The sequence below is a fragment of the Sturnus vulgaris genome, chromosome 2, assembly GCF_052056855.1.
Source record: "Sturnus vulgaris isolate bStuVul1 chromosome 2, bStuVul1.hap1, whole genome shotgun sequence".
NCBI lineage: Eukaryota > Metazoa > Chordata > Aves > Passeriformes > Sturnidae > Sturnus > Sturnus vulgaris.
In genome coordinates, this window is record NC_142244.1 from 109,217,454 (window position 1) to 109,238,950 (window position 21,497).

The following is a 21,497-nucleotide window of genomic DNA, read 5'->3' on the forward strand; positions in this document are numbered from 1 at the left end:
AGTGTCATCAGTGCCTACAGAACTTCACAAGAATTTGCAATGAGAACTCCCTGCCCAAAAAAATCAAATTAAAACCATATTCCTGAGAACTTTTTGTTTTCTCTCATATCTGAGGACGTTCATGAACCAGAATAACAATGATCAGGCTGCCATTGCTAGAGGAAGTCTACAAGGTTGCTCTTGACTTTCCTCTTCTCTCGCTAGGGGAAGAAATGGGCTGCAGAATGAACACAGAATTCTGGTCGAGATTTTCTCTGTTGTGACATCATGACAAATGATCTGGTTATTTCCTAGGCCAAGGTGTCACAAGGTGTCTGAACATGGCTGTACTTCATCTGAGTACAGAATATCTACTAGGATTCCATAATGGTGATTGAATATAAAACTATACATCTTACCTGTTTTAATATGCAGTGCAATGTATAAAATTGAGTTTTGCTATTTAGTTACTAAAAATAGAACTGCATTTTTAGAGCAGACATTTACTTTTGAAATTTGTCTCATTTATAATTGAGTTGTCCCATAAATTTCCTTATATTCTGACCAGAAGCATATTATTTGTCAGTAAATAAATAGATCATCAGTTGTATGTCTGAAACTCTCAAATACTGGGAAAAAACATGTAAAATTAACAGTTTGAAAACAAAGTGTTGGATAGATTGTCAAAGCTATATATATAGTGACAATCAGGTTATAATCTGATTTCCTGAATAGCACAAGCCAAACAATTCACCTTAGAAATAAGAATTAAGCCCACGTCCAGTGGCTTAGCAAGAGTATATTTAATCATGTATCAGAAATTAGTCATTTTGTCCAAAGGCCACGTTCATCTCACATGAAGGAAACATTATAATTGAGATCCAAATATTCTGTTTCTATATTCTTATATTAAAGACATAGTGTTCATACATAGCACACACCAAGATGCATCCTAACGTCCCATTTCTTATTCTGCTCATTCTAATGCAAAGAGAAGACATAAAACCAGTTTCACTCTACTGCTGCTAACACCCAATTCTTAGGAATTATTCCTTAAGTAAAAGATTGTTGAAGCTACATCCAAATCAATAGCCAATAAAGCATATTGGAAAAAAAAATCCATGCAGTGTTGAGGAATATCAAATATCTTCTAGCATATTCCAAATAAAAATTACTTCAAACGACTTATTATATTTAACTTTAGGCAAGTAGATCTGAAAAGCCACTTTCCTAAGAGAAAGAGTAGACTCTTTTTACAATGAGAGCTTAAAAAAGAAGTTTGAACACTGCTCAAGGAATTATTTCATCTTTTACCTTCAGTTCCTCAACAGCTTTCTGTAACTCATCAGGTGTCTTATACTCAAAATCTCTTTCCAGATATTCTTCCTCAGCTTGTGTTATCCACTCATGCATCTCTGACAAATCCTTTCTGAGACTCACAGTCTTATCCAAACCACCTTTTAATGCAGCTTTCTTAGCATAGGCCTTTAAGAAAGAAAAGATTACATAGTACTTGAAGCAAAGCTACTGTACAAACTTGACAATGTTTTAGCCTGAAAAGAATCAAATTAAATCTTATATTAATAACATTGCTGTAATTAGGCAGATGTTAAGAAGCAATTAGATAGATATTAATAACAGACAATCAAAAAAGTACTACATCCTTTTTTTAGCTAATCATGGCTGTGCAGAATGAGTCTGTAATGACTCTAGAATGAAAATCTACACCATATGCTGATATCATCAGAAAACAAATCTGGAAAAAAAACCATTTCCCAGGGATTATGTTCTGTAAGATGCAAAAAGAATAACCAAAGGAGACTTTGAAAGTGCATTCAAGGGTGAAACCAAATGCTCTTGAGCTATAAAGTCAGATGACCTTCTCACTAGTTTGAATGCAACTTACTAGAGAATAAAGCAATATGCATATCTTTCTTCTGTTGATTAAGTCATTAATGAATGTCTCAGAAAGGTGAATATCCTCAAAAACAGTTAAAGAAAAAAAACAAAACAATCTCCTACTGGAAGAAACTATTTATTTTAAAGGGAAAAATACTACTGATAAAAGATTTGCCAATCACTAAATGGGAGCCATATAAATCTGTTATATAGCTCATGTATAGAACTAGAACTAGATAATATTTTAGATCACCTCATCCCAAACTCTGATTCTATGAATTGTGCATTAATCTATCAAAACTGCCCCTGACTGATCCATTTACCATCTTTCAATAGTATTAAGAAATTTGGATCAAAAATAATAAGTTGTAGTGGTGCCACCTCAGAGTTGGGCCTGCAGAGCTTATTGCTCCAATATTCTGCTGTGTGGTGCAGCTTCAGTAAACATTATTTTCAGTAATATCAGGAGAAATTTTCTTAGCATTTGGTCTTAATTTTTGACATTTATTGGTTTGTTACTTAGAAGACTGGTCCTTGAAGACTGGTTGTTAAACATAAATACTGTTCTACATAAATGTTTTACAGAACAAAATAGAGCAACAAACAGTAAGTATAAAAGCAGAATTGTATGTGGTTCTGCAAAATTGTCTCTTCCTCAGTCCCAGCACCAGAAGAGAAGGAAATCTCCTATTACGTGAAAAGAGTATCTGATTTGTCAATGACAATTGCCAATTGTCAGCTCTCACAGTCATATCAACCCAAGCTGATTTTTCCAAATCTTTTCAAGAAACCTCCACAAACCAAACTGATTTTTGTATTTACTACTTATGTATTTTAATAGCTACTACTGAAGAAGTTGTGTTAGAAATCTCCAGTCAAAGGGAACAATTTGTGCCTTGAATTGAATGAAATTATTACAGAGAGATTTTCAGGGGAGTCAGAAGAAAACTGTGACAGACTTCTATACTTGTAAGGCTATACTTGAAATTTCTGTGAGAGAAGTGCAAAGGTATCCAGTTTATTAATATCACCAAAAAAAAAAAAAAAAAAAGGAATTAAGTATTCCATGGTAGTGAAAGGGGAAAGACTACAAAACTGGATCAATGAAATGTCTGACAGATTCCAAAGACCAACCTTTTTTTATAACATGTTTGTCAAAAAAATATAAAAATACTATTTTTCACATGTAAAGTTAACAATAAAAATTTTAGAAAATATTATACCTCATTAAAAGGTAACACTTTTATGAAAATATACATTAAAAAAGTAGATAAAATAAAGACCAAGTAGGAAAAAATGTAAAGGTAATACAACATGAGAATACTTTTATTTTAACTGTCATAAAGTATAAAAATCCAAATGCCATCAGTGAAATAATAGGAATTTTTAGCTTCCCTACTCTGTAAAATTATTTATTAATAATGCCTTTAACTAAAAGTTATGTCCTTTCCTGTTATGTTCCATTCTCTGAATTCCATATAACTACTGGAGGCTCATTTATATGCATGCATATGTGCATGTACTCTTAATTCTGAGTTATTGAATTATGAACTGCTTTAATGTCTTTTTTCATCCAGAGTAATGACATGAAATTTCAACAATGCAGAATACAACATAAAACTAAGTACAGAACTTGATTGTTTTGGCAAATGACTAAATAACACGTTCAGAAATCTAGTTTTGCAGGAACTATAAATTATATTGCTTTTAGATGTAATATATTAGTATATATCTTTGTTTAAAAAATAGTAAGATACTGTGCTATAATAGAAATAAATATACTTTATATATACTGCTACAGGCTAAATTACAGTCTGTAAAATATTAGTTTAATTAATATTTCTAAATTCAGTTTCATATCTACTGCATATGTATAGCAGGACAAATTCTACCAATGAGAACCCTGATGATTAATTTAAAAATAACCAGTCACAGCTGGAGACTTGGTACCTGTTGGCAGATGTGGTCCCACTGAGCATTGAGATCTTTTAGCTCTGACTCTATTCTGGAAGCAAATTCTGGCTCTGCTTCACTCTTCATTTTCTTCCCAATCTCATTAACACTGTTCAAACTGGGCTGGATTGTCTGGATATCATTTACTAAAGCCTAAAGGAAGAACAGAAGATTAGGCAAGCAGAATTCACACCAAGTTTCAGATATGGTATTCCCATGAAAATGTTTCTACTGAGATTCTGACTTGTCTGGGGTCCAAATCTCCAGTCAAATGAGCATAATCAACAGACTGATCTATGCAAAAAGATTAAAAAGGATTGAGCAGCTGTAACGTGGTAAGATATTGTGTACTAAATAAAATTATGTAATTTTTAAATATTATGTATGCACTATAAATATATATATCTACAATGTTAAAATACATATATCATTTCTCTTAAAATTATTCCCTGCTGTTGGTTGAAAACATGAGAAATACCTTGATCTCTTTTTTCATATTTCTGAAAGCATATTCCATTATAATGGTGAAAAATAATGATAATTCTTATTTAAAAAATGTCTAAGAGAAAGTTTGAAAGAACTTGCAGTTCCATAACTGTGTATGTTTCATAATATTTACACATCCTGCCAGAACATTTACAGAACTTGTAAATTCCACTGAGCATATAGACAGGGGCCATCATGGATTGCAAGATTCACTGCACTTACAGACTGTTGGGATAGGAAAAAGAATTTGTAAACCCTGTGATGGAAGCACCAATACTTCATGATGCTTTAAAACTCTGCTGGGATAACATCCTGGAACTTGCAAGTTTAGTAAAAAAAGAATGGATATAAATCACAATACCTGCAAGTTCTTTTAATACAGTCAGAAAAGTTTATAAATCACACGAGTAACAGATACAGAAAAAAAAGATCTTTTGGCACAGATTATACTTACCAAAAAAAAAAGCTACGTTCATAAGCTCAACAAAGTAAATAAACAGGTGATTTTAGAGGCTAGTTACATATTATTTCCCGTATTTTATGGTGTGATCCAGCTATAAATACATTTAAAAAAAGAAAAAGGTCACTATGCGCCTCCTTCTGGTATGAAAACCAGGACATGCAAAAGGTTGAAACACACTGCAGAAAACAATCCCCTTTCTACATGAATTTATTTTTAGGAACTGTAATCATTTGTGTAACTTCTGTATAAGCTCAGCTCATAGAGAAGAATTTAATAACTGCCAAGCAGGCAGGAAATACTCACTGTACATTGCTCAAGTTGCTTTTCCAGAGCCTCTGAGTCTCCAAGGGCAGGCCACTCTTCTTTCAGAAAAACATCCACTTCAGCCATCCACTTCTTCAGTGTTCTAGTGTCATTCTGTGTATTAAAAAGACATTTCATTGCATCACACAAAACCCGACTGGCAATAGTGTAATTCATCCTGACACTACAACTAAAACTCATTGCAATGTAATTTCAACATTATTGAACTGTCTGCAAATACAAACACAGCAAACCAATTTTACCTGGGTCTGCCATCAACACTTTAACCTGCACTTTGACCATTTCTGACCAAGTTTGATGTGTCTATGAGCAGACAACCTTATGGCTCTCAAATTTTCCCCTTCGAGACATCATTTGTGTTTGGATACTGCATGCTTTTCATTGGTTCCTTCTATGTCTTCAGATAACTCATACTTGGCATTTAATTCAGGCTCACCCATCAAATGTTCCTTGCTTTCATTTAAACTTCAGACTTCTTTTGGAAGTTATATGCTCTATTGCCTATTTTTCTACCAGAACACAACACAGAAAAACACGCCAACTATTCAGAATGAAAAAAAGCCAATGCAACTGAAAGAGATTCACTTCAGAAACTGAAATCATATAATGACTCAATGAGTCATTTCAGAGTCTCTCACTTACTGTATCTAGTACTAGAATAGTAATATTATTTCCAGACTCTTTATTTAACTCTTGCAGTTAATAAAAAAACTGAACATCAAATACTTGAAAAGAGGGAATGCTATCAGTCCAGACAATATTATATAGGTAATCTAATAACTTGAAAAGTAGAACGGGATTTTAAAAATACCCCTTAAAATTACCTTAAAATGCCATCTTAGGTAAACAGATGCACACATTAAAATAAAATAAAATATATATATGGCAAAAATTCTAAAAGTATATTATCAAGCATTTTTTCATCAAACTATTTTCATCACCAATGAAATACATATGGATAATACATGTTGAATGCAAAGCTGAATTAAAGCACAAAAAAAATGCTAGAAAAGAGACTGTGTCCTAAAATGTATACAAATATGCTTCAGTTGCTATTAGGAGATAGGTTACCAAAGGGAACAATTCCCTAATGTGACAGATATTTAAAAACAACAGGCTCCCATGGAAAATGAACTGAATTAATAAAATTAATCATACAGAAATTATCAGTATACTTCAGAATGGCAATTACCAAAACACTGTTGAAAGATCTACTGTGCATTCCATTATACAACAGTAAAAAAAGTTCAGAATCATATTTCATGATGAAACTTTAATACCTTTACAAGAATACTTTTAGTTCATTAATGTGGTAGAATATAGACCTGGTGGGATTTATTTAAAAAGAGATTAGTCTCCTGCTACCAATGAAGAGCAAATGTATGACTCCCATTTTCAATCAGATTGTAAATGCATTTTGTTTATGAACACTGATTTCATCATATCCCATACTGACGCATTCCATAAATTACAACAGCTAAAACAATAATCTGAATGAGAAGTCATTCAACAAGCTCAAAAGACAATTACTTTTATATTAGGTGTGTACCAGAGGGATTTCAGCAATAAATATAAGGGCTAAAATTTGTGTGCACGCTGCTTTAAAAATACATTCTACAGAGCACGGTCATGATGCTCAGGACCTTTTTAAGTGCAGTGGGAAAATCTCTAAATCTGGCAAAGGGGCAGGAGTGGAGACAGGAGGCAGATGGAAGGGAAAACACAAAAGTCTGAATTTCTTAAGCAAAATGCCTTGCTCTTTTTATGTGGCACTCTGTTTGTGAGGACAGGTGCTGTCCTGTGCTGGACATGGATGGTTCCAGCTTCCTCCTTTGGAATGGCTGATGCTGTGGTGAGCTAGTGATGTGCAGTGGCAATGTAGTTAAGAAAGGGCAAAAATGTCAGGCAGACAGAGGAGGACAGGGGAAAAAAAAAAGAGAAACAGCCCTGCAGAAAGTGAGAAGCAGCCCTACAGACACCCAGGTGAGGTTCCAATGCTGCCATTCTAAATACTTGAAATACACTTCTGCTTTCTGGAAACTGCCAAGAAGATACTACTATATTACAGATGACTTTAATTATGTAAGTGAATTCATTAAAGTCAATATGGTACAGCTACTTCAGATGCATGAATAAGTGCTTCAGCTACATTGAAAAAGAAGCAGAGGAACATTATTTGCAATTTTTAATGAAATTAAAGCTTTTTGCTAATTAAATAACATAGGCAGAAACAGCCACAAAATCAGAATTCAAAATAAAATCTTGTACTCATCAAAATCAAGCAGACATTTAAACACATTTTTTTTGTCATGTTTTGATATCTCACTTTGGTGCTAATTTCTGGAAGCAGCTAAATGTGCTCTGCTCCAGTCCCACAGCAACAAGCCCCCGTGTATAAGCTGAGGCTGAGGAAGCTTGGCTGACCTGGAACCGCTGGAGTTTGGAGATGCGCTCCTCCAGTTTCTGGCACTGCTCCGCCAGCTGTGCCGAGAGCTTCTTCCAGCGGCCAAGGACCACCTCGACCTCTGATCCATAGCTCTGACTGACTTCTGCTGGGGCTCTCCTGGACAGCTCTTCCACAGTTGTGCTGAGATAGGCCAGGCCTTTCTGCTGCTCTTGCAGAGAACTTTGTAGAGCCTGTGAATGAAAAGCAAGTGGAATCCTGATTTAGTGCTAGGCAATTCTCTTCGTTTCACAAGCACAGGCAAGAGATAGAGGTCACCTTTGCTAAAACATGCAATGGCATAATTTACTGAGCAATTTGGAATTGTTTTTCTCATAAAACGCAGAGGGTTTTTTTTTAGTTGAACTGGGAATATAGCAAGAGGTATTCATACTCGTTAATAGATGTGATCTACATACATTTCATTAACTTGAGATAGAAATTTACTATGACACTGATGCTGACACTGAGAAAAGAACCAGAACATAGAGAAAAAGAATAAAGTTAGAGAACTGATTTTGGGATATAATATTTTTTATAACTTCTCAAAACTTTTGCAATTCTCAACCTAAATTTACTTTATCTAGGGGTATTTTTTTTCTTTCTTATATTCTACATTTTATTTCTGAATATGCATCAAACAATATGTTCATTAGCCATCCAAGAGTAGAAACTCTATCAGATATTGAGATATAGGAAGGTTTGTACCCACTGGCAAAATTTGTTTCACATTTCTGTCGATTTGTAAATTTGACAGGATATCTGTCAAAATACTGTGCTACATTTTGCAAATCAGAATCATTTTCGTATCAACAGCATATTTCATTCAGGAAAATAAAATTACCTAAATTTATATTTTACTAGCAGAAGAATATTTTATATACCATGGGAGCAAACAAGGGCTTTTCCTTAGCATTTTCAATATCATATAAAATTGCTTTCAATGATGAACATCGTTTAAAATTCTTTAACTTCAGGAATCAATACAAGCAATCAATCTCCTGAAGTCCTGGCCTAAAACTCAACTGAGCATTATTTACTCAAGATCCACAGGCTTCAGCAGATTCATGTACCAATTTAGAATTCTGTTCTTCTAAACTTCTCAGTTGAGACATTTGTGCCCACAGCTTGATCACTCACCTTCAACTCCCTGAGTCTCTGCTCCATGATTTCATATTCAGCAATTGCAACCTGAGGCATGGAGAGTTTAGTTTCTGACTGCTGCATCCACAAAAGTATAGTGTTCATTGTCTCCTTGTAGTGTGCAGGAGGCAAACTGTCAAAAACTACATTCAATGGGGAAAAAAAGGGAAGGAAATAAAGGAAGGAAGGAAGGAAATAAAACAATTTTTTGCTTCACTATTCTGCTTGCTGACAGAAGACACTTAATAAAAGACTAAGTCTTATCGAAGTCAACAGCTGTCTGGCAAGAGATTGCAACAGGCCAGTGTGTATCAGAACGAAGCAAATATATTTTAAAAATTGAACACACTTTTCTAATGTTTGCGATATCTCTACTATTTTATAAGTTCTGTGTCATTTCACTTTGTTATTATAGGTCAGACGACATCTTATAGGGCAAGACAACTATTTTAAATATGTGTGTTCAGAGATCAAAGACAAACCATTGTACGCCACCTAAAATCTAATTTCAGAAATGCATTAAGAACTAGGTTACCCTTTTATGGCTCATGTTTATGTGTTCAATGTTTCTATTCAAGTAAAATGTTCCATTTAAGACATCTGTTAAAAGCTTAGAAAATTAATCTTCCTTCTACAATAAAGTTGAATTTTATTGAACTGAGCTTATTGTGCCAACATTACAGCTGCTGCAAATAGACAACATCTGGCTCACACATGAGCAACTCATTAGCAGATACATTCCCTCTGCCATCAACAACAGTTGCCTCTATACTCACTGAAAAATGTACAGACAAATAGCATGGGTGGTTGGAACTGAAACATTTCCAACTTGTTCATAATAATGAAGAATGTAAAAGCTCAAAAAAAGTTGCACCATTTGTATCTCCTGTGTCCTCCTCAATATTCTCTGGTGTTTCACAAAGAAATGTGCTGAAAAATAATAAATCTGTCCACAAAGTAATTTTGACAAACAACACTGTTAAAATTTTTAAGTGCAAGCTTTCTTACATCATATGACAGTGCTTGGCAGAATGTACCTCAGATTTTAATCTAAAGTTTTAGTTGATCAACAGAATGCTACATGAAAAAAACTTATATTCTCAGTCAGATATCGTAACAACTTCCCAAAATCAGGCCAATCTCTCTTGTGAAGTATGCACGTTGTCTGGCAAACTTTCCTCATAAAAGACTTGGCTGGTTTGATTTATCACATATATCTGGGGATTTACTAAAGATAGGACTTGGTACCAGGAATGACAGGAATTTCTTACCTTCTGAGGTATTTTTGTACACAGAAATCAATAATAGTATATTCTTGGAAATACAAACCCAAATATTTTCCATCTCATCAAGTAATATTTTAAATCTTTTCTTTCCTTAGTGAAACTTGTATTGTCTTTGACTCATTTAATCCAAACAATTTCTACTTTCAAATAGAATGTACTTCACTCCAAATGAATGAAGATATAATTTCAGCAGCTCAAGTATGTTAAAGAATTATACAACTCTTAACTGCAATCTTATTTAGAAATATGACATGGAATTAAATACTGTGATATAATGTTTCACTTCTCTAAGTCATTTTGCCCTTTAGATAAAAAATAAATTTAATGACTAATGTATAACTTCAAGCATTTAAGTGAAAGATCAGCTACTTTTGGTTGGACTGAAGAGTACCTCAGAACAGGTGAAAATCGCCATAGTAAATTCCACCAAATTGCATAAAACTTTTACCCTCCAATAATTTGCCAGTAATAATAAACTTACTTTGCCAATAATAATAAACATTTTAAAATTATCCAAACACTGCAAACATTTCAATCAATTGTAATGAGTTATGTTTTCTACTATTGGATTAAGTAAATAAGAGTTCAAATGGGATGACAGATGTTGATTTAACCAAACAAGTGTTTTTACAATTTGGTTATTAAATATTAACTTCAGAAAGCATCTTTGAGTGTAACCATCGTTTTCTCATTTCACTTATTATATTACAGATTAGTAATAATAATAATAATGAAATACTTTTTGATTCTCTTTAAAAAACAGACAATGTATCGGCATTTTCATCCACAAGGAAGCAGATTAACTTTTAGGATGGCACTTAAGAGTCTTTATTATTTTAGCAGCACATTATGGCAATGGTGAGAATTCAGTCAAGCTCCTACAGTGGGATTCACATTACCCACTTATAACTCTGTAAATTATCTAACCCATTTACAGCCTCTCTGTGAGCAATATGAATCTCCAAATTCTAATGTTAATAACAAAAAATCACATTCAAGACCTGTTTTTTTTAATCTTAAAATTTGCTTTGTGATACTAATATCTATGGACTAAAGTCCACAGAATAAGCAAAGCTCATTAATGTGGATTCTTCTGTATTATCTAAAAAAAAATGAATTGGCAATGAGAAAACTCTAGTATGTCCTCAATATGGGCCTAGTTTAGATATAGCAAAACTAGGTCCATGACAGAACTGTAACAAAATGTCACAGAGGGAAATTACAAATGTACTACTGTGAATATCAGAATATACTTCGCATTCCAGAAGGGAAAAATGTTTTTGTATTAATCTATTCCACTTGTAGGAAATGCATTTTGGTGTGACTGACACTGTAACCCCTGAGAACTGTAAATATGTTTGCACTTGCATATTTCTTTTAGAGAAAGTTCATACATTTGGAACCAGAATGTTCAGCTAGTTAGGATTTATTTCTAATAAGTAGAACTATCTAATCATGTTAAAATAGTTTTCCAAGTAAGTAAAATACTTTGTTTTTCCTCACCACTTCCTTGTTTTTGTGACCAGATTTTTCAGTCAAAAATATTTTCCCAAATCAGAAATGAAATGAGAATACAATTATCTCAACAGCTATCAAATCACACTGGATAGGTTGCAATGTGTTTCTCCTGCAGTCATTACAAATCCCAATGTTCATCACATCATCATGAAAGGCAATAAATATAATCTATGGGACCATTTTAGTAAAGACTTATTCCCTGAAATAAATTAGCAAGATTGAACTTCATGTATTTCCAATAAAAATCTCTTCGGTAGTAAATGCAATTTAAAACCAGGCAGTTTTCACAACTTTGTTTTACTTATTTTGTAATACAAATACTTGAACCAATTCATCAAGGTCTTTATTCATAAAAGCTGTGATTCCCTTCTCTTACATTTTTAACCAGAAAGTCTCATAAGGAATCTTGTGTAATACTTGATCAATGTTATGTGAGCGATTTAAGACTTCCAATTCTCTTTGTTATAAAGCTCTTGAAAGAAACAGAAGTGAATAATAGAATCACAATGTGGTTTGGGTTGAAAGGAACCTTGAAAATCACTCAGTTCCAACCCCCATCATGGGCAGGGACACTTTCCACTAGATCAGGTTGCTCAAGCCCCTTCCAACCTGGCCTTGAACACTTCCAGGGAAGCTGTTCTACAGGATCTTTTGTAACGGTATATATCTTTAAAGGTACAATTATTTTTTAGATGGGCTTATTTTTCATCCATAAAAATATTAATTTTTGCCACTGATGAAAAGGACAAGATCACCTACAGAGTAGAGGACATTATCTCATACACATTCATTTCACAGGCTGCTTTGTCCTTTTGATCTTGATTTAAATAAAAAATAATTACCGGAGGAAATGAATGAGGGGAATAAAGGAAAAGAAATTGCTTGCATGCTACTTATTAAAACAATAAATTCTCACACACATCTGAACTGTATCTTCTGCTTGAAAGACACATTTAAAGAAGGTTACGCAAACTTTATCCCTCAAAATCAAACTGCAATGAGTATTTTTACTAGTAAATCATAGTTCAGGTCTTAAAAAAAACTTATAATTATGAACTTTTCAAGACACTTGCTTAAAATTTGTCTTCCTCAAGTATATGATTATTTTATGTATCATAAAATTGCACTGACACTTATAACCCATTTCCAATGCACTTAAATCATCCAAATAAGTTAGCAGTTCAAAGTTTTAACCAAAGCAGAATAATTACAGACTAAAACTCTAAATGGTCATCATACTGTTATAGTTATTGTAGTTCATTATCTTATAAAATTATGCTAGGTTTGAATTGCATGAGCTCTATACAATCCAATACTTTAAGACACTGTACTAATGGATTATAGAGAATAATGATGTGCATGCAAATTAATTTTAAGCATAGGATGGGTAAATAAAAAGTCTAAAGAATCTTGACATGATAGAGAACGCAAAAACTTTCTAAAGTTCTTCCTGAAATAAACAGGAGAAACATAATTTGAATGCAGATGAATAATTCATCATTAATAATAACAACAGCAATGATGACAATGATGACTTCACCTTTGGGAATTACTGATCCTGCAAAGGTAGAATCAGAACTTGAAAGCACAGTGCATAAATTTATGAAGCAGAGAAAAAATGGAAATAAATATGACTTTTTCTTTTCCACCTCCATCTTAACTTTCAATTTTACCTATGACAAAAGCCTTTTTCTTTTTTTTAAAGTTACTTGCTAAAAATCTAACTATTTTTCCAATTTCCCTCAGAAGAACATGTATTTCAATGAGAACATGGATCTCAGACCATGACTGGATAACAATTCAATGCAGTGAGACTGAAAAGCAGAAACACCTTAATGGAATTTAAGTTCAGTCACAGAGCTCAAGGAGTGCTGGAATGGATCAGCTGCCACCCAGGAGGAAATTTGAACCAGGGAATATTCACTTACCTGACCCTGACTGTCAGCTCTCCCCGGGCTCAGGAGGAATGGGAGGCTGACCAGGCTGCTCTCTAGAAATCTCTCTGACACAGCGGCAGTTAATTTCAAGACAGGTAAATATAAAGTATAAAACCTCATTTTTTCACCAGAGTATTACAAAATCTAAGAACTTCCTTGGGAAATCAGTTTATTCATATTCGAATCATTGTCAGCGTTGTCTATTTCACTCCCTTGTGTAGATTGCTGAAGAGTTTTAAACTCAGTCTGACCTTTCTTTTTTCTATATACCAATATTCTAGACATTACTCTAAATGTGTTTGGGGAGAAGAGACATCTGGAATGCTAGATCCATCACATTCAAAATAACATAAAGTGAGAAAAATGGGGTCCTATTTCTTAATATTTTATGAGCTTGCATCTCTTTCATAAAGAACACCAAAAAATAATGAAAAAACCTCAACCAAATAGGTTTCAACATTTAAATTAGGTTTTATAACTGGAAATGCTAATCAAATAGTGGTGAAAAACATGTAAGAAAATCTGAGTTAGTCTTTCGTATTATTTTATTGACAAATCTACTGTGCAGCAGAGAGAAACCACTAAGCACGCTAAAATGTTTAAAAAACCACCAAAACTAAGCTGCCATTACTTTCAAAAAAACATAATCAAAACCCACAAAAAAACATTTGAGGGAGACAATCCTCAAAATTAGAGAAAACTGCTTATGAGGGAAAAATTCCCTTGAAAAATAGAATAGAAACACCCTTACCCAGCAGAAAAGATAATGAAGCAATGGAACATTAACAAAAAATTTGAAAAACCCCAAAAACTCACAAAATAAACAAACCTCTTATTATGGTCAAAAATAAATGTCTTTTTAACATAAAAATGAACCTTAATAATGAATTTTAAAAAATCTTTTTAAACACATGTAGGTTTCATGTATAGGAAAGAAAGAAAAAACGGGATCAAATACTGTAACTGATCTGAAATGCATCATTCAGTCCTCAGGAGACTTTTCCATCTGTAGGAAATAATTAATTGCAAATAATTTATGTAAATAAAAGATGGAAAGATCTAAAATACTCTAACAAAATTTCAATGTTTTCTATTAAAGTAAGGCCAGAGTAAAGACACGGGATATGGGCCCATCTATACAGCACAAGAAAAGTAGTAACAACTGTCCATGGCCCCATGCAATATTGATTAAGAGACTTCTGTTCTCTTGCACTATAGGAGACTCTCCCCAGCCTGTTCAATGCTTGCACCTCAGGACAGCTGTTCCTGCAGCTGGCCAGGGCACTGGAGGAGCTTATTGCAGCCCAGGAGGGGGAAAGAATACTCAGAAAGAGCTTTACTAAAGTCCATGGCATTACAGTTCAGGTGGTGAACACTATTTACCTTACTGGACTAATCAACTGGTTAATTCATGACCTCCCACTGCAGCAAAATTTGATCTGGCCAATCAAACAATTATGGAAGTTTAGATAGAGAAGAAATCATAAAGAAGCCAGTATTTACACTATGTTTCTGTTGGGAGAATGGCAACTAATTTCAGCATATAAAGCATAGTCACATCAAGGATTTTTACATCTTGCCCACTGTTCATCTTGAATTTAGAGTATTACACTCTTTAATGGTAAATTCCTACAATTCATTCTTTCATCACTTGCTATAGGACACTTTCATTTTATTTCTTCTGTTCTCCCATGTATCATCACCTCTTCAGTTTGCATATGTGGACACGTCAATAACTACAGCAGTACAGTAACCTAGTATTGAAAAAATAATACTCAAGACACTGTGAAAGAATTTAGGAGGAATATTAGAAAAATCCACTAGAAGGAGCTAGCACTATGTCAAATTTCAAATCACTACAGTAATTTAGAAATATCAGTGGTTTAAGGGGAAAATAATATCTCTGTTGTTGAGAAAAGTTAAATTCTCTTTGTGTTTTTTTGCCTGATACTTTATTAATTCCATAAGTTAATACTTATTGTAAGTTAATACTTATTGATTACTGATAATTACTGATATGCTACATATCATTAATTAGGAATAGTTAACTTTCTACTTTGGTATAGCATTTTGCCCCTTTTGAAAAATTAATTTTACTAAAATATCGCACCTAATGTTATAACTGGGAGTCATGTTCAGTGTTGCAAATAAAAAAGAGTTGGCCACATGATGAAAAACTAGATACTATTGAGTTGGTTACTGTCTTTGTTGAGATTTATGGAGTTAAATTTTTAGTCTGTGAAAATCTAGAGCAGATTCACTCCTGTAATTAAGCTGTCTTTCCTCTCTACTGACTGACAGAGATGGACTGCCTTGTCTTATAATCCAAATAAACAAAGACAGTTTTATGGTGCCAAAAAATATCACTGAATCTGTCCATAAACATACTAACAAGAGGAAGTTTGATGGCAGAACTACACTAAGTGGAAGATTTGTTTCTGAATAGTGTACCTTCCCTTGATTTTTTAATGGAATGAACTGATAATTTTTGTGAGTCTAAATCAATTGCAAGAAAGAGCACCCGAATTTCACTACTGGTTTAGTATCACAAAAGCAAATACAAAACTGGGAAAGCAAAATATAAACACCTATTTTATGTGTGCTAGTCAGGCAAATTGACTTCTTGTCAAGAACACTTACTTGTCTGTAGCTGCTTTTCTCTGGCATGCATGTCAGCAAATATTTGTTTGAAATGGCTGGTAAAAGCAGCAAGGTCAGCATCCAGGAACACTGGTCCTTGTTCTTTCTCTTTGAGTGCTTGACTTTGAGCCTTTAGCCGTTCAATCTGAGGCTGCAGGGTTGACATTCGAATGATTTCATCCTGAATGTTTGAACAAAAAAAAAAATAAAAAATCAAGATACGGCTACCTAAGACACGAAATCACTAGTGCCATGAAAACACCAGGGTTTCAGTGCACATTACACAGCTGTTTTGTTTCCAAATACATCAGTTACAATACAAACCAACTCAACATTTTAAACTTTTCCTCACAAATCAAGACCTCTACTCCCGATAAAATTGTTGATTGATACCACTGCTTAAAGTCACCTTAAAGTCACTTTCACAGGACATTTTGCTCAAAGAAAATAAGGCAGATTGTACATTAAAATTTCAAGCCTAAGGAACATCCTTTTCATGTGTGGCTAGGAAGAGAAAAACACCACATGTACAGTAAGCTTGGACCCATATCTGTTAGATTATGTACAGACTAAATAAAATGAAGTAGAAAAGGAGAAATGAAGATGCCCAGTGATTTCTAGCAGCCTCACAGTAACACATTAGAGGCTGAGGGTAAGATTAGGATAGCACAGAGTAGTTGGAAAGGACTTTCAGGGAACATCTATTCCAATGACCTGATTACTTTAGGGCTGCCAAGGCCCGTTGATAAGGACATTTTCCAAATGGCTTCTAAAGGCTGACAGGCTGGGGGCAGTAACCACCTCTCCAGGAAAGTTTTTTGTTACTCTTTGAACACCCTCCCACTCCAGTCTAAACCTCCCCTGGCACAGCTTTGAACCATGCACCCTGTGCCTGGATACCAGGGAGAAGAGATCAGCACCTTCCTCTTCACTCCCCCTCTCAGGAAGCTCTAGAGAGCAATGAGGGTGTGCTATTATTCCTTGTATACACTGTGACATGTGCAACTACAGATAATTAAAAGAAATTATCAAAGTAAGCCAAATGTACAGTTCATGGCAGAGCTATTCAAAGCAAAGTTTTCTGCATGAGAACAGAGACCTCTGTAGGCACAAGGTCCACTTGGAAATACCTGAAAACTGAAGTAATAGCATAGATCTCAATTTGGGTTTCAATATTTCCTGTTTGAGAGCTTCTGGAGTCAGAGATTTCTTAAAGTCAAACTTCTAAAAGTATATCATGCAATTTATAGTGCAATATTACACCTCAATATACTGCTGTCAATCAATATTGGCTTGTAAGCCCCCTACTCACAGAGCTGTCTACAGTAATAGAGAGAAGCAAATTTCTGTGGTGGTTCAGAACATAAATAAAAACAATTAGGGAGAATTATAAGTGACCTGGTGTGACAGTTTTTGTACAGCTTCTGTGATTCTCTCATATTGTGACAGAATATTCCTCCTTTTGGCTACACAACCCACACTGAATCAGAGTACGGGGTATGTAAGAAGTAAAGTGGTCTGCAATGGCAGAATTTTGGACTTGAAGACAGTGTTCTGGCACAGATCCTTAACGGAGGTGATGAGAAACATTTTCTTAATGAGGAACCGAAGACAGATTTTTACATGAAAATGAAATATGAAAAATACTTTAGGCACACAGTTCCCTCTAAGTATATAAGTATCCTAATAACTAAATATTTGGGACATTTTTTTAAAGACCCATATCCTGGGTTCTATTGCCTCTTTATTTCTTTACCAGTCTTTCTTTTCCTTGAACAAATATTTTCAATAATAACTTTTTTTATCCAATGAGTCCATTTTCATACTGAAATTTTGTAGGTCATAATCTGTCCCTCGAACACCTGTGAAGTACAATATCATAAAATCTTGAAGAAAAATCTCTAACCTTGCATCTTTCTAACTGAGTTTTTACTGTAGCAGGATCTGTTGTTGGTGTGGGTTGTGCTTTCAGCCAGTTTTCTGCAGTAATTGCTGTCTGCTCCAGTTGCTGCAGCTGGGAGTAGAAGTCAATGATGTTATTTTGGTACTCCAGCCATGCCAGTCTCTCACTCAGCAACTGACAGAACTCAATCCAGCGGCTCTTCAGCTGCTCTGAGGCTTGTCTAATGTTGTCAGGATTCAGACCCTCTAGAAAATCAAGAGAAGAAGATGCTTAAAGATAAACAAGTTACAAAGAAAAGGGGGAAAAAAAATTAGGGTAGTTTAACAGTTTCATTTCTCTATTTGAGAGCTCATAAATCCAGTTAATGATTTATCACCAAGTAGTTCTGAATCTACAGATGTTACACATTAGTGGGGAAAGCATATCAAAAATATTTAAAGTTGCTGCCTGGGTACTTTTGTTGCTATGGGAATGAATTATAAACTACATTAAAGTACAAGAATGAGAATAAAGAAGAAAGTAGAGATTCAATACATAAAGCTAATTAAAACTGCTGTAAGAAATCACAAAATGCCTGACAGCTGGATTTTGAAAACTATGCCTGGACTGTAATTAGATTTTAATGTACAAGACTGTTGCTGGCTTTTCTTCTATAAAAAGACTGACTACAATTAATAGGAACTATACTCCACAGTTATTTAGAGGTTTCTGATAATCCAACCCATATATTTTGCATTACACATCATTTTAGAAATAGCAAAAACACTAAGGAATAATCAAAGTTCCAGTTCAAACCTCCATCCTGAGCATCCAACAATAACTATGAGGAGACAGAAGAAAACCAAGAAATCAAAGGTGATGCTTCTCTGTGGTTATTTTTTAAGTGATTGGTTTCTCTGATGTAGTTTGCCTATTTCTGTCGGTTTTTCAATAATCATGCTTGTATTAAAGTTCATAAAATAAAACTGACTATGGTTTTTATGGACAAGGTAATTATTTAGAACAATTAAAAGGCAAAAGTAATTTTCTTCACTTTCTATGAAGAAAGTAAAGCAATACTTATGAAAGATAAGAAAATGTGTCTTAAAACAACATATTTCAAAATCACTTGAACTAAGGTTGACTTCAAACTCATATTAACTTATCTTTCAATGGAAGTTTAAATGTAGTCCCTAATATTTTTTTTTAGTTGCAATGACATGTAATGATACACATAGCAATAGGGCCAACATTGATTTCAAAATGAGTAGAATTCTCAAATAATGGAACAATGCCATATGCTTAAGAACACTTTTAATAACACCATTACATAGTCATACAATAGCCAATCAGTTAAACAGGAGCTATATTTTTATCAAAATAATAAAAATTAGAGTAGTTTTTTTTTAAAGCAAGTTTAAAGCAATTGAGACAAAGGCTTTCCCCGCTCCACTTCTGCAGTCTTTGCTACACTACTGAATATGGGTTTTCTGGTTTACAATCTGCACTCCAAATCTACAGGAAAATTTCTTTATCAGGATTAAAAAATAGTGAAGTTCATTGCAATTTTGGAAGGTAGGACACAGGAAATAGAGTCCTAATTACAGCTAAATGTTGTAATAGAAACTAATAAAAAGTACTAGAATTTTTTAATAGTACAATATTCTAAGGAATGTTATAATGCATGCTGTAGGGTAAACCACACCAATGATAATTAGGGATTATGTCTGTTGTGGAGCACCATAGTGCTCTGGCAAATCCTGTTCTGGATTCAGCTCAGGGCTATTTCATTCAGAGTTGCTTGGAAACAGCCCACTTGGAAACAGACTGTGCAGTACCTGATAGCAGTTCTCTGGATATGCTTTTTCTCTGGGATGGTGCCCCAGCCAAACAAATTGTACAGCATTTCAGAAAGAAAAACTGTAAGAAGAATAGAAAGCTCAGTACTGCTGGGAGACAATGGCAACTGTGGTGGTTGGAGCAGCTCCAGATCCACCTTACACCCAAAAACTGAAGAGGACATTTTAAGGACTGAGAAAGGATATAAAATGAACCTTGAGGCATGAAGAGATAAAAGATTTTGACATATCTTAATGAAATCCAGAAGTGATCTTGTCTTCTGTGAGTGCATGTGAACATCTGGAGATGTGGTATCATAACTAAATTTTCTAGAAATGTAATTTCTAATGAGCACGTGAAGAGGCAGAATAAGCCTGAATGGCACATCACATGTGAATAACAGCACTCACAGACAACCAGGAACACAGATACTAAATCTTAACAACAGCAAGAACAAACATATGTATAGACAATAAGACTTTAACTGTGCTGTATTTCAACAATTGTTTCTGTTGTGAGTTGGGTATAAAAATGCTGTATATTCTTAACAGAGAGCAGAGAATCTTTGCCACTGTGTTCATTATTATCTCTGAGCCTGGAAGACATTGCTTGTGAGTTTGGTAGACTAGATATAAAAAAAAAAAAAATCACTTTATTTATTCTTTCTTGCCTTTCTTTTCAGCTGCCACAGTCTTCCAAGTACCCTTAGGCGAGATTATGATTACCAGAAGTGCAGTCATGGATTCTCCACACATAAAAATACTTGTCACTGCAATATTTTCTTCTAGGATTCAGAGATGACTGTATTTCAGATGAAAATCTAGATTCACCAGATCCTCCTTTCTTGTTTTTCTCATAGGTCCCTCTTCACATAGGACATTTAAATATATGAAAATAGCCACTATTATTCAATTTTTCTTTAATATTTTAATTTAACATCTAACCTTTGAGTCTAAATGTGATTCCATAAATACATAAATAAATGCTTTTGTTCTTCATGTTCCCGAAGTGGACAGTACAAAACTGGTGTATGCAGAGTCATGTTGGCAAAATATTGCAGAGATGCACCTTCATAAAGCAGAATATCCTACTGAAAATATGATAAAATCTCCACAACATGTGTCTATAAAGCTTCTATTTCTCAGTCCATTCAGGTAAATCAAAATTGTCCATCAGATGCCAGCATGTCATTTCCAGAAGGATATAATAAAATGGCTGTTAATTGCACTTGAGATTATTTGGGAAAGTTTAACCCATTCGTGAAAATCAAGAATTTCACAGAATCATGGAATCATTACGGTTGGAAGGGACTTCTGGAGATCACCCAGTCCAACCCTTGTGCCAAGGCAGGGTCACCCAGAGCAGGTGACACAGGAACACGTCCAGGAGAGTCTGCAGAGAAGCAGACTCCATGACTTCCCTGGGCAGCACTGGTTACAGTGCTCTGCCACCCCCAAAATAATGAAATTCTTCCTCTCGGTTGAGATGGAACTTCCTGTGTTTTACTTTATTACTCCTTAATAAACTCCATTATTCCTTGTCCCGTTTGAAACTTTCTTCTGTGATAACTACTGATTTCTTCATTAACTTAAGCAAATTTACAGTACAAGCAGGCAAAGAAATAATATAAAACCCATTTTTCGGTAAAACATTATTCTATGAATAGTGATTGATTCATAATATTTTCATGTTTCACATTCTAAAA

The 21,497-nt window shown here is 34.2% G+C and overlaps 1 protein-coding gene across 14 annotated transcripts in view; it reads right to left on the bottom strand.

The window, feature by feature from the left end:
• The window catches only part of DMD (dystrophin), a 1,142,416-nt gene that overhangs the window by 637,783 nt on the left and 483,136 nt on the right, over positions 1–21,497 (bottom strand). For all 14 annotated transcript variants that reach the window (XM_088160350.1, XM_088160356.1, XM_088160354.1 and 11 more), the window contains 7 exons: positions 17,978–18,219; positions 16,072–16,252; positions 8,688–8,833; positions 7,529–7,741; positions 5,084–5,197; positions 3,829–3,984; positions 1,294–1,464 (listed from right to left, as the gene is read on the bottom strand). In XM_088160350.1, coding sequence (XP_088016476.1) covers positions 1,294–1,464; positions 3,829–3,984; positions 5,084–5,197; positions 7,529–7,741; positions 8,688–8,833; positions 16,072–16,252; positions 17,978–18,219 — 1,223 coding nt within the window. The remainder of the gene's footprint in view (positions 1–1,293; positions 1,465–3,828; positions 3,985–5,083; positions 5,198–7,528; positions 7,742–8,687; positions 8,834–16,071; positions 16,253–17,977; positions 18,220–21,497) is intronic.